Source organism: Anastrepha ludens, chromosome 4, assembly GCF_028408465.1.
Source record: "Anastrepha ludens isolate Willacy chromosome 4, idAnaLude1.1, whole genome shotgun sequence".
NCBI lineage: Eukaryota > Metazoa > Arthropoda > Insecta > Diptera > Tephritidae > Anastrepha > Anastrepha ludens.
Genome location: NC_071500.1, coordinates 107,651,536 through 107,666,652, shown reverse-complemented (window position 1 = coordinate 107,666,652; position 15,117 = coordinate 107,651,536). Strand labels below are relative to the sequence as shown.

The 15,117-nt window shown below is 36.2% G+C and overlaps 1 protein-coding gene across 1 annotated transcript; it reads right to left on the bottom strand.

Annotated features, from left to right (window-relative positions):
- Positions 1-277: 277 nt before the first annotated feature.
- Positions 278-1,512, bottom strand: LOC128861945 (jerky protein homolog-like; the record flags this gene model as incomplete). Its single annotated transcript, XM_054100319.1, has 2 exons — positions 278-1,066; positions 1,123-1,512. Coding segments are annotated over 2 exons (1,179 nt in total), but the record flags the coding sequence as incomplete, so codon positions are not given.
- Positions 1,513-15,117: the final 13,605 nt, after the last annotated feature.

Here is a 15,117-nt window from a genome sequence, read left to right as displayed (position 1 = left end):
TCCTGGACGTTTTTTCATTTCAATAAAACCTTAAAATTTAAGTCAATTTGCATTGAAAAACTACAATGAAATTTTGTCTTACTAAATTTTATAAATAAAAACGAGAAAACATAAGGTAACAATCCAATATACATATATGTATTTATGCGCTAAGTCAAAAAAAGGTCCAAAAAACAAAAACTCCAATTACAGTAAATATATTTTTTTTTATCAAAAATACATAAGAGATCGATAAATATACATTAAAACAGCCAAAAATTAATCAAAAACTTCGTAACTAATTTGCAGTCAAGTAGTTTGTTATTGCTGTTTGCTTCTTCCTTTTATTTGTTTCTGCAATAACAATCTCATTGCGAAGAGCTAGCAGATTGCTTGTGTGCTTTGCGGAAAACGATTCACTATAAGTACACCATTTTATTAAATTATTGACGCTTTCAATGGCTGTAGAAGTAGAGACAACTGGTAAGACCTCCCGGTCATCAAATTCGCTGCTGCCTGAAGACTCATCATCGCTATTGAGATCATGTGCAGGGTCGTCATCAAGCACATCATTGTTCCATATTTCAATTTCTGGTATGCTTATGTTATTAGTTGGCTCTATTTCTGTTAAAAGAGCTTGAGCTGCCTGAAGAGCTCCATTGCAGTCTTGATCTTTTTGCAGTAGCTGTGCTAGTGGCACATCATCGTCATCACTTTCATACTGATCAGAGTCCCAGTTGTTCAACTTTGACCAGGACTTTTTTATTACTCTTTCTGGAACATCATACCAAGTTTGCTTTAATAGCATGATTGCATTTCGAATTGAAAAGGATTTCAAGCGAACCTTGAGGTCACCTCCTTCAGCAATTAATTGAGAAAGAAGCATACTTCTGTAGTTTAGCTTGGTTAACTTAATAGGATCCTGATGCATTGGTTGTAAAGTTGCTGTTACATTTGGTGGAAAGAAAAATGCAATTATATTTCCATCGTCGCTTTGAAGTTTCTCAATTGGTGCATGAGCAGAGCAGTTGTCAATTAGCAAAATTGCCTTCGGAGGCAAATTATTTTCCTGAGAGAAACGAATCACCTGTGAATTGAAAATATTTTGGAATTACTGAACCTAAAAACAAAGTTTTTTCTTACCTCATGAATAAATATGTTGTGAAACCCATCATGAAAAATCCGAGATGTCATCCAAGCATTTTTGGAAAAGTTGTAATGGAGTGGATTATTGAATCCTTGGATACTTCTTGGTTTTTTTGCTTTTTCAATTACTAATGGCATTAATTTATGTGATCCATCAGCATTTACACCAAGTAACACTGAAATTCGTTCCTTCTGGATTTTATACCCGGGGGCGGTTTTCTCGAAAAGAGAGACGTATGTTTTGTCAGGTAAACAACGGTAAAATAATCCGGTTTCATCTACATTATATATTTGTGACTCCATTAGCCCCATCTCATCGACTTTTGCACGAAATCTGTGAATAAACGGGGTGACTGAAGCAACATCACTAGAGAGAATCTCGCCACAAATTAAAAAAAAACGTATTCCGTGTCGTTTTTTAAATTTGCTAAACCATCCATCACTTGCGCTAAATGTACTTTCATCTTTATCGGGATATTCCACTTTGAATATTTGTTTGGCTTTCTCCTTTAGTATTGGCCCAGTTAATGTACACTTTTTTCGCGTTGATTTAAAAACCACTCATAAAGGCTTGCTTCCATTTTTGGATGTTCAGCGATATGCAATGATTTTTTGTAAGCCTTATGATAGGTATTAGAAACAGCGCTTAAAATTGATGATTTCATAGATTTGATATAGGTGATTGCAGATGGCGCCACATCAAATTCTAGGGCTAACCGCTTCCCTTGAATACCTTGGTCAAGCTTTTCCAAGATCTGCACTTTGGTTTCCAAAGACAAAGTATTTTTCTTACGTTTATTGGGCATTTCAACGAACGACTTTTACTTTTAAGCAAACAATGCCGAAACACGTGCACGCGAATCGAATTTCAAACAAAAACTAACAAAAACTGTACAGATAGCGACGAAAATCCAACGACTACCGAGCGTAACATGAATAAATTGGGGATTCCCCTTTTTATATCTATTTTGCAACAAAAAAAACAAAATACGCTCTGAAATTAGAATCGAAAATTCTATGTAATGTATTCAAAAAGTTGATTCTAATTTCTGGAAATTCTAATTACTAAGAGTTCTAATTTGTGAGCGTCTACTGTACCATTTATTACTTTTTTAACACTATTTATTTCTTTTTCATAAAACTATTGTGTTGTTGTTTTTGTAGCAGCATAAACATTCTCCATATATGTACGGTGAACGCTGCTGGATTGATACTCCTTAGCCGGATATAAATCCGGGTCGCTCCGGTAACGTAGAACCGACTGTCATGGGAACGAATGTTATTGCTGTCAAGATACGCGCCTTAAAAAACTTCCGCTTTACATTCCCTTTTTTGTTTGTTTTTGTATTCTATCTCTGCATCATATTCATATAAACCACATTTGCATATCTAAATTACTCACGTTCCCCAATTGAGGCAGATACAAACCTACATGCACATTTGAATGACATTTATTTATGTATGCCTACTCTGCTCAAACTTCGAATTCCATTCCCACATTACCACCGTGCCTTCATGTGGCTGGTTGACTTCCTGACCAGCAAGCATCTGCCAGTCAGCATTTCAACAAACTCAGCTGCCCTACCGACAGTTTAAGAACTCATAAACTAAATGTCCTTTATGAGCGTTGATGGCCAAGCGACATTCGCCATGACCATTTCAAACTTCATCCAGCACTCGTACGCTATTAGCGAGGCCTATTAATGTTAAATCGCGCAAAGTGAGCACGAGCACACTCACACAGCCATATGCGTGAGTGTGTATGGGGATACGTAAACTCGTGCATACCAAATGCAGGCTCATATATAAATACTGAGGTATTAAGCATTATGGGCCATAAGTGTAGTTGTCACCAGCATAAATTCTAATGTTTTCGGCCATTACCAACTGTATTACCGCCATACAGACTGTAGAGAAGCTTGTTTGTGGATTTGATTATATGTTTGCTTGTATTCATTTGCATTAACATAAAAATGAAATCCATTGCTTCCTAAACTGTTAAAAGCACTTTACTGCCAGAGTTAGACTTTCAACATAATAAGGGTTATTTTTCCATTTATTTTCGCATGTATTAAAGCTTTATGATATTCTTTGGAAAATATTAATTAAACTTTGAGAACTGGTGTAAATTTCTCCTATGCCAAAGTACAGTTTGATTGCCAAAGCTTGCGCGTCACTTCAGAAACTTAATTTGACAGCTTTCATGTGGTTTGGGCAGAGGATGCTTTGGTTTTTTCTGGTTTAAGGATAAACATCAAAAGTTTACTAAAATTGTCAATTCCTTAAAAGCGCCCTTAGCGCCCTGTTATTTCGAGTTTCTGCTTAAAGTCTCAATTCAAAGTTTTGTAAAATTAAAACTTTTCTTTAAAGTACAAAATTGAATGGTTTGTTCAAGGAATGTTAATGGAATGAGAAAGCGTTAATATTAACTAAGCTTTTTCCGAATACTAAGCTGAAGTAGGTGATTTCATCACGTTAACAAGACATTCATCATATTTTATATCTCATTCTGTGGTATATTCCTTAATTTGTTAGTGTTAAAAAGTGATGCCAAAATTATCTATTAAAAGCTTTTGACTTTCCCTAGTACATATGCACGAACTTTTTTCTTAACATAAAAGCTTACTGTTGCCCTTTTAAAGCTCGATAAAGCGCGATGAAGGTGCTTTAAACTTTCTAAAGTCAAAGCTCTAGGAAAATAGAAAATGAAAGGTGGATATGCAAACAATATGTCGGCCGGAAACTTGCTAACTGAAGACAGCGCAATTATTACCAAGAAACTTTCTATGCAAGAGAAGCTATGACTAACATTTTTATAGAAATGAAATAATGTAATTATTAGCGCGTACAATTCTGTTAAGTGTTTGGCTGAGTTCCTTCTCCGATTTGGGGTGTGCGCCGTGAGGTTGTTCCGCAAATGGAGGGAACTACGATCTTAAGCCGATTCCGAACGCGAAATGGTTTTATGAGTAGCTTTTTTATGGCAGAAATACACTCGGAGGTTTGTCATTGCCTGCCGAGGACAACTGCTTTTAAAAACAACTTTTTCTATTATTTTTGGTGTTTCATGCACGGAGATTCGAGCCCACGCACTCCCGAATGGTTGCCACACATCAAAGCATTTGGTTACAGTGGCCGCATCATACTTTTATACTTTATATAAAAAGCGTTACATTTTCCGGAAGAAAAACACTTAGGTAAAGTAAACATAATACTTCTCATGTCTCCCCATCTATAATTTTAGTAAGCTGTTGAGAAGTAGCAGAGAAATCCAAATCAACAGAACATAATCTGTTAAGCGCAAAAAGTGCATTTTTGTACTTCCAAGCTAAGCTTTGGAATCACGAAGCTTTTTAGCAAGAGTTATTAGCATTTTCCGAAAGATGACGATTCGGTCACATGATTCCTTTTGCTTCAACAACAAAAAAACAAGTAACTATATTAGTATTCAGTAAAACAGTAGCACAGTCATGAGGATCAAATTAATATTTAGAAAGTTTTGATGGGAGCTTCAATTGAGGATATACCCTTTTTTTATTTAAATAATTTTACACGCTAATAGTCGAATGGAATGCATTGAAACTCAGAATAGGCATGAAATACTAAATTAAAGAAATTTTTGTTTCTAATAGCGTTCACCCCCCAGTAGTATTATGAAAATAATTCCGAGGCGTAACCAATATCAGACCGTTACTGGCTCTCAGTGATTTTGAAGAAATCAGCTGATTGGCTGACGTAACCAGGGCCATTAGAGCGGTTTGGTTATACTCGAAGAAAAAAAAAACACAGCCTACGCTTCTCAATAACGACTCATTAGGCGAGTGTGTAATTAGATGCCGATGACGTTGCAGTCTAAGTAGCCTTTACAATTTTGTTTTCAACTGTAGGTTGGGTTGGATAGCGTTCGCTGATCTGTAAAAAGATTTCACTTAGACCTTGTGCTACCAGTGCTATGTATCTGGAGCCGAATTATTATTTTGTATAATTCTTAATATACGTATTCGTGAGTTTTAACAAGCCGTTGCTTCAAGAATGAAAACTATATTGATCCAAGCCACATTTATCAAGCCTTTAAAGAGCAGGACAGAGGCAAAGTAGGTGTTCCAAAGTACACCTGCGCCGCTCTGGACTAGCCCCCTTTTGGCTGCGTCATGTGGGGTGAGACAGTATCCCGTCAGTACTTCAACCAATATTTTTCAGCCTTTTCTAGGGAGTGATAAAATTAAGTTTGTAGTTTTCGTATTCCAAGTCCTTAGCTTAATTTTGGCAGTTTTGTGTGTTCTATTGAAAAATAATGAGAAAAGCGAATCTTATAGACTTTTATACTACTTAAGGAGTTACATACATCCATAATTTTCAAAAAATCGATTTCTTTGTTTTACAGATTACGTTTCTTTACAGTTTTAGGCCTATCTCTATGGAAGCCGATTGTAAAAATGCGGTAGAAAATATAACTGCCCGACGAGAGTTTGATGCGTAAAGTTAGCTGTCCTTCATTTTCACATGAAATTTTAAGCTCGTTTTTCTCGAAACTACTTTTTTCGGCACCGTATGCATGATAACTCATACAGTTTTAAATATTTTTTGATGCGGTTGTTTTAAAATATTCGAAGGTGTTTTCTCTATACCTTGTCGAGCGGGATTTTTGATATTTTTATTAAAAAATTTTATAAATATATTTAAATTGTGATATTTATGACGTAAAACTCATATATCACTACATATTATAAAACAAAGTCGCTTTTTCTGTCCCTATGTCCCCTTATACGCTTAAATCTTTAAAACTACGCAACGGATTTTGATGCGGTTTTTTTTTAAAGATAGATTGATTGAAGAGGAAGGTTTATATCTATATAATGTGAAGAAATATATAAAGGGGGCGTGGCAATCGGTCAAAATGTGGCAAAAAACATAAATTTTTTGTTTTCACGGCCATAAATCATAAACGAATAAACCAATTAAAATGAAACTTTCTTGAAGTTTAACTTTGAAATATTTACTTTCGTCCTGCATGAAAAAAAATTGATTTATTTGTTATTTAACCAAAATTGTTTAAACAAAAGCAGCTGATTTTTCCAAAAAAGATGTTTGTGTGTTTGTTCGCTGTCAACCGAATGAAGCAACAGGCGTTAAGCGATAATCTCACCACACCTCATTAATGTTGAATTACATCGTATGGTGACGTATGTATGTATGTATTTACGAGTCGCTCGCATTATTTCATTTCGGACGTATGTACATATGTATATATGTATGTACTGAATTCCATGTAATTATATGTACATACAATTTTACAGCGAAATAAAACGCTATTTTCAGGTTCTATATTAGTAAATCGCACATAATTAAAATACAGTTTTTGAATAGTTTTTATTGATTCGGAGCGCGTTTAGTTTGCTATCGATTCCATACAATAACATTTTTTGTCATTTACTTTTTACGACAACTAATAGCTTATTTTCGAAGCGATTTCAACAAATGGGTACAACATTAATCCTTATCCAATTAAATACCTTAAATACATTGCTGTTTTCATATAGATCTATGTATATGGCTCTTTACAGCATATAATTAAAAACAATATTTTTCAAGATATTTCATCAGTAATTAGTAATTGAGATCTACCGGAAAAATTGCGTTAGCTGTTGCGTCATCCGGCATTGCCGCTACTCTACAATCAAGCTCTCGCTGAAAATCGCCAGCGATGATGATAACAGCGTCTGTAGTGTTTCTAAGCAGAGCAATACAGGAAAATTGATGCGTGGCTGCTCATTAATAGCCTGGGACGAAGCTACCATGTCAAACAAGACGTTTGTGGAAGCACTGGATAGGACAACACGCGATTTGCACAACAAAAATTCACCTATGGGTGGATGTACAACTCTGTTCTCAGGAGATTTCCGTCAAATACTACCAGTTGTGACTCGAGTAACACGTACTGATGAAATAAATGCTTCGCTAAAAAGATCCCACCTTTGGTTGCATGCCAATAAATTAGAGCTTAAAACTAATATGAGGGTTTCATCATCTTCACGTGAGAACAGGCTATTTCCAGAGATGCTGCTAAAAGTTGGCAATGGAGAATTAACACAAAGTGAGGGAAGAATTAACCTAGAAAACCATTGTGTTTTGGTAGACAACATCCAAGAGTTAGTCAACAATGTCTATCCTGACATTGATAACTTAAGTTATAAGGCAATTTCTTGGTTTAAAGAAAGAGCTATTCTGTCACCAACAAACGAACAAGTAGATAAAGTAAATAACTTGATTATTTCAAAGATTGAGGCACCGACGAAAATATACTACTCGGTCGATACTGTTCTCGATTTGGAAGAAGCTGTTCATTTTCCTACAGAATTTCTAAATTCTTTGAACCCGTCTGGACTCCCTCCTCACAAAATGGAGCTGAAAATAGGTTGTCCTGTTATTTTATTAAGAAACCTAAGTCCACCTAAACTTTGCAATGGCACGCGTTTGCTGGTAAAATCACTGAAAACTTTCATAATAGAGTGCACAATACTCACAGGATGTGGTACCGGCGAAAATGTATTGATTCCCCGAATCCCTCTGATACCATCGGATCTACCATTCCAATTTAAACGCTCACAATTTCCGGTAAAGACATCTTTTGCAATGACCATTAATAAATCTCAGGGTCAAACCTTCAACGTTGCAGGCTTAGATTTGAGCGTTGACTGTTTTTCACATGGCCAACTGTATGTCGCTCTTTCAAGAGTAACCTCTAGAGAAAACATGTTTGTATTGTCTAATGACAAGAAAGCTATGAACGTTGTATATAAAGACATTCTGTAATATATTAATTGTTGTAAAAATAAAATAAATACATATGTAAAAATGCAAAAAGGAAATATGTTAAGGTGTAGGGTATGAATTTAGATATTCCACAGATAGCAGGAAATCTTCATGCTATAAAGAAAGGGGAATTGTTTTACTCCAAATTTAACGCGTGCGGGCCACGGGCACTAATGAATAAGCCAAAACTACTGGATCGATTTTAATCATTTTTTCAGTGAGTGACATAAGATATATATTTTATACACGTGCGAAGCCGGGCGGGTTGCTAGTATATATATATATATTGTATGTATATAATTGGCGCGTACACCCTTTTTGGGTATTTGGCTGATCTCCTCCTCCTATTTGTGGTGTGTGTCTCGATTGTTTTCCACAAACGGAGGGACCTACAGTTTCAAGCCGACTCCGAAGGGCAAATGTTTTCATGAGGAGCTTTTTCATGACAGAAATACACTCGGAGGTTTGCCATTGCCTGCCGAGGAGCGTCCGCTATTAGAAAAATGTTTTTCTTAATTTTGGTGTTTCACCGAGATTCGAAGCTACGTTCTCTCTGTGCATTCCGAATGGTAGTCACGCACCAACCCATTCGGCTACGGTAACTGGCGTAAAACTCATACCTTTTTAAAATGCCGTAAATTGTAAAATTTTTCGAAATTCAAAAATCCGACACGACGGACCATAACTACAACTTTATTTTACACGATTTTGTTTACTTTTTACAGATCCATCAACATTTCAAGGAGACATGATGCAGACCATGGAGCAACCTTTTTTCATTGTACTTTAGGTCATGTGATTTTTTACATTATAATTTTTGTAAAGAAAAATTAAAATAATTTTTTTTAATATAAAGTTAAAGTACTAATAAACAATGTATAACATTTTGTTATATTTATTTCTATTGTTATACCTTCTAAAAACCATTTTTTCTTTTAGCGCCGTTTTGGCGCTGCTGGACGTATTTAACCTCTTAAGCACGTAGGATTGATCTTCCTAAAAATAAATGAAACTTACAAACACTTTAACGTCCGATGTGACAAAAAGTCGGGTTAAAAAATTAACTAATTTTTATAAGACGATGTCTTCAAAAACCTGTACAGCTATAATCGACGATTGCTCGATATTTCCTTCATATGGAAGGGGACACCCAGCAGTGTCAGCAAGAGACACTGTCAAAAGCCACTTTAAGTCTCTTGAAATTTGCACTTTACTGTTCCAAACTTTTTCTAAGAATGCTGATTAGAAAGTGTGAAATTATGGTGAAAATTCGAGACATTTTTTTAATTTTTTGTTTTAATTTTTTTTTTTTTAATTTGCTCAAAGTTTGAAGCTTAAGCGGACACCTAAGGGACATTTTTACCGCGTATGGGAGGTATTTGCTTATGAGAAAAGTGTAAAAGAAAAATAATTATACAATATATTATGAGAGAGTTAGTGGATTATGGGAGAGTTGTTCGTTTGTCAAGAGAAAAAAAAAACTTTAAATTCAGAGGTATGTGGTATGTACTGAAAAAAGTGTCCACTTAAGAGAGATTGCGTTAGGAGAGAGTACACTGTATGTGGTTTTTGAAGCAAATTCAACTAATATATATTTTCCTAAAAAAATTATAAAAGGTAAATGAGAAACAAATAAATTGTCAAAACTTTTCAATAAGTCCCTGCGCTGTAGTTATTTAACGCAGTGTATACAACAGATGCCGCTCTCGAAGTGTATTACTCAATTTTTGTATATATGTACCCGCTCCTTATTTGAATTACATTTTCGGCAACCTGTTGAAATATGTTTTCTTTGAACGCAATACACACGCAGAAAATTAAGAGAGCAGGCACGTATATACACAAATGGTCGTAAATGTTGCTAGCACAATATGAGGAGAAATCGGAGAGGTAAAAGAGAGTGAAAAGTAAGAGAAAAATTCTGGGCCATTTAAGTTATTATAGGTATTTGGGAAAATATGGTATAGTTGGACAGCTTGACTGAGATTTTTACCATCGAAAAAATAAAGGAAATGGCAGAGAGGAGAGTAGGCTCACTTTTACAGCTTTGTATATGTATATTTGAGTTAAAAGTCTTGAAAGATTGCATGGCAATCAAAATGGCATCGCGTAAGTAATTTTTATAAATTCTCTATGAATTTTAAAAATATATAGATTTAATAATATTTTGTGTGCAGTTTTTTGAACATTTTTAAAATTTAATCTGCTCGGTTATATTTCCACCACTGAAGGCCTTTATGCTGGCAATTACTCTACTGGCCATAGGTTGCTATGTATGTGTGTGCTTGACTACTGCGATATGATTTTGCTTTTGCGCCGGCCTTTTGAATTATTGATTGATTTTTGCTCCGTCTTTTTTGGCGATCTGCCAAACCACACCCAGTACTGCAAGTTACACAAACCCCGCAATACACAAGCACACAAACACCTTAACGGCTTGATGAGTGTAACAAAATGGATTTTTATGCTGTTTAGATTTCACAAACCGAGGGTAGGCGCTTCATAGGCGTGCACAAGAACAAGAGCTGACTGAAGTAGTAAAAATTATATCTATTGGCATTTTCTTCCTAATTACCTCTTCACCGAGCAACCGAAGCTAAAGCTTCAAAGTTACGTTGCGCTTGTAGTTTTTGAAAACAATCATTAGTAATTCTTACAATTATTCTATGAAGCATATATAAGTAGCGTAATCCATAAATAACAACCAATAATAACAACTAGCGCATGAATGCCACGGCAGGCATCATTTCTCGGTACTTACCTGAATAGCAACGGACGAATTATTGTACGAATGTATAAGCCGATGATAGATGTTGTTTGCTTTATTTTGTTGCTATGTTGCTATGTAGTTTTTCTGTACAATCCTGAAAAGCATTGAGATTTTATTCAAATATTTCTCCATGCCCCTATGTATGTTTGCATGTTTGTTGCAGGTATGCGGAAAAATATTACACGCTAAATTGAGCAAACTCAATAACAATTTGGCATGCTTTAGTTGTACGCTATTTGACGCATTACGGTATGAGATGGCAAAAAAGAAATCTTTTCGCAGCATGAATGCTTGGACCATATGCCCGAATGATTCGAAACGTATGTTGAAATACGGAAAATATTTGAGTAAATGTTGGCAAGTGAAGTAAGTAAAGAATATGTATATCCTCTACAACTCAACCCAACGTACCATAACTTTTGCACGGGAGCTGATTGACAAGTTTTGGCAAATTTTTACACGGCGGCCGAATGAGTTGGTGCGTGACTAATATTCGGAATTCAGAGAGAGAACGTCGGTTCGAATCTCGATGAAAGATCAAAATTAAAGCCCTTCGGAGTCGGCTTAAAACTGTAGGCCCCTCCATTTATGGAACATCATCAAAACGCACACCACAAATAGAAGGAGGAGCTCGGCCAAACACCCAGAAAGGGTGTACGCGCCAATTATATATATATATATTATATGCAATATATATTTAATTTAATACGTTTTTATGAATATATAGTATAGTACTAAAATTTCTATTATATGATAAATAGTAGAGTGAAAAAAAAACACAATTTTATCGCCCATTGAAGTATGGTTAAAGTTGGAAGAGTGTTTAATTTCTGCATTTTTATAAAAACAAAAAAAATTTATTAAATTTTCTCTATTTTCTTTCTCGTGCTAACCGGCACCAGTTGGATACATAAAGTGAAGCCAAGTCCTTCTCCACCTGATCTTTCCAAAGTATCCTCTACCCTCCTCATCTGCTCGTGCCACATCGCATACTTTCAGAGCCGGAGCGTTTGCATCCCTTCGGACGACATGACCCAGTCAACGAAGCTGCTAGATCTTTATTCGTTGCACTATGTCTATGCCGTCGTAAAGCTCATACAGTTCATTGTTCTATCGCCTGCGTTACTCGCCGTCGCCAACTACAAAGGGCCAAATATCTTACGTAAAAAATTTCTCTCAAACACTCCAATGTAATTTAAGTGCGAATGGCCATCATAAGTTGATAAGGCTGTTCATGCCATATCGGCAGTTAGCACTAAAATTTTTATTACCTGCTAAATACTGCGCGAGAATAAAATATCCAATTGATTATTGATATGAAACTAGAAGCATTGGGTATAAAAATTTATCGTCAGATTCATGTATTATACGCACAAATGACCATCAGCATGGAATGGAAAATAGAAAAAGCAGTGTTTTATTAATAAAACGTAAAAAAAGAAAGCAGGGAACATATCGCATACCAAACGAACTTATGTTGTATCACAAATATGTACCAAACACATACACACATAAGCAAGTAACAATCAATTTTTCAGTGATGTATAAAAGTGCACCACTCAATGCGGAGAGTATTTTATTGGAAAATAAAAAATGGAAGTAAATTAGAAAAGTCTTGTCGCATTTTTTAAAAAAATATCAAAGTCCACTCGAATGGCAGGTAGCTGCCAAAGTACGCAGCACACCTCAGTGAAAAGTTAAGTGGCTCACTGAGTGTTCGCCTTTCACTCGTGCACTCAATCATTCGTTCACGCTCTACCCACTCGTTCTTATGCACTGTTGCAATGCATGCAACGTTACTGAAACTCACTATTTGCAATGCATAAATTCATGCAAATCAAAGTGATTTGGCGTAAGTAATCGTTTTGTGAAATTAATGTGCGTAAAAGGGCCAATATGGAATATTGCGCTTATTTGCGGATGAGTATTCAGAAAACGTTGAGGATGGTGAGGGATTTAGCTTTTGAAAGGCATGTTAAGACATGTAATATATGGCAAGAAAGAAATTACATAAAAAACTTCATTCAGAATAACAGTTTGCCTATTTTATGGTTAATTAAACACAAAAATCAAATTTGAATACCACAACTCCAAAGTATCAGAAGCAAATCAATTACGCTGGTGCTTAAATTTTTTGATTATTTTGGAAGCAGGCAAACTTATTGATTAACTTTGCTTTTTTTATTTCTTTTCTTTTAACAATATTTTTATATAAATTTAGTTCGTTTTTTACTAAAACCAAACTTTAGAGAAATTTATTAGGTGCGCAACTAAGTTCTCGCTTTTTTTGGATGAAAATACAACTTTATTCTGAAAAAATGTTTACAAGTGAATCACTGAACGTATTACCCATCGCTGGCTGCTACTTTTTTTCATCCTTCTGGTAGATCTCGTATACCGTCGCAGTAATACTGTTCATCTTTTGAGGCCATCCACGGATCAAGCCATTTTTTAATATCTTCGTATGAATGAAATTGCTGGATCATGTGCCATCGATCGGAACAGGTGATAATCGGACGGCGCAATATCTGGAGAACATGACGAGTGGGGTAGGATTTCCCATTTTAGTGTTTCCTGGTAAGTTTTAACGGGTTTGGCAACGTGAGGCCGAGCATGGTTATGCTGCAGAATCACTTTTTCATGCCTTCCCGCGTATTTCGGCCGCTTCTCGCGCAGTGCTCGGCTCGATCGCATCAATTGAAGTCGATACCGATTCCCAGTGATGGTTTCGCTTGATTCATAATAAATAACACCAAATTGGTCCCATCAAATACATAGCATATCGCCATGACTTTCTTACCTTTGAATTGCTGTAATGAATTCATTTGTCATCACCCGTCACTATGCCATGAAGAGAACCCTTCCTTTTTTGCCACTGCAGCAGTTGTTCACAGGCAAAAAAACGGCGTTCAACATAAGGGATGTAACTCATAAGAAACAGGGAAATGGAATGTTTGGAAATGGATTTGTGGGTAACTCCTAATACTGAAGCAAGCTCTTTTTGCGTTTGACACGGTTGCTCATTGAGCAATGCCTCCAATTTTGCGTCTTCGAAGGTTTTTGGCTTTCCTTCCCCCGTACGGTCGTCAACAGTAAAATCACCGTCTTTGAAGCGACGAAACCAATCTCGGGACGTTGTTTCACTTAAAGCAGCATCTCCATAAACTTTTTCTAGCTCTCGATGCGCTTCAGCCGCCGTTTTTTAACACACTTTTATTAGCTCGGGTTGTATGTATGTATGTATGTAACGGAATCTTTGAGCTTAATTTTCACTGGCTTCTACAAGTCTGATCGACTTGGAATTTTGCACACCTATCAAGGACCGATGACAATGCAATAATTTGATAAAAGTTTTCCATTATCCTTATTAGGATTGCCAGGATTAATATCTTATTTTTTTACTACTGTGGGCAAAAAGTAAGGTGAATTTGGTTGTAAAATGAAAAATCTTTATTTATTCTTGTAAATCAATTTCATCCCCTTCAAAATAATCCCCTCTCGATGAAATACACTTATGCCAACGATTTTTCCAATCCCCGAAACGTGCCAATAGTCCATTTCCGGTATAGCCATCAGCACCTTCTTCGATTCAGCTTTTATCTCCTCAATCGACTCGAAACGCGTTCCCCGGAGTGGTCTCTTGAGTTTTGGGAATAGCCAGAAGTCACACGGAGCCAAATCAGGCGAATACGGTGGTTGCGGAACGATATGCGTGGAATTTTTGGCGAAATGTTCACGAAGAACGAGTGCAGTGTAAGACGGTGCATTATCGTGATGCAAAAACCAAGATTTGCTGGCCCATAATTCTGGTCTTTTTAGACGAATTCCTTCACGTAAACGAAGCATAACGCTCAAATAATATTCCTTATTAACAGTTTGGCCAGGTGGAAGGAATTCAGAGGGCACCACACCACGAAAATCGAAAAAAAATATCATCATGACCTTTATTTTTGAACGACTTTGACGTGCTTTTTTCGGGCTGGCCTCGCCTTTAGCACGATATTCGCTTGATTGGTCGGTTGTTTCAGGGTCGTAAGCATAAATCCAAGTATCATCTCGCGTAATGATGCATTTGAGATTGTCCTGATAGTCTGAAAGCATTGTTTCACACACATCAACGCGACGACTTTTTTCCAAGAAATTGAGAGTTTTCGGTACCAAACGAGATTTGACTTATCGTAGGCCCAAATGGTCTTTCAGATCCTTCTGATATTCCGATCATATCAGTAAGGTCTTTAACAGTCAACCGACGATTTTTGAGCACTAACTCCTTCACTTTATTGACGTGTTGGTCATCTGTTGACGTCGATGGTCGTCCGGAGCGCTCCAAGTCATCAATATGTTCTCGACCCTCTTTGAAGTCTTTGTACCACTTATAAACATTTTTCTGCGACATGGTCGAATCACCA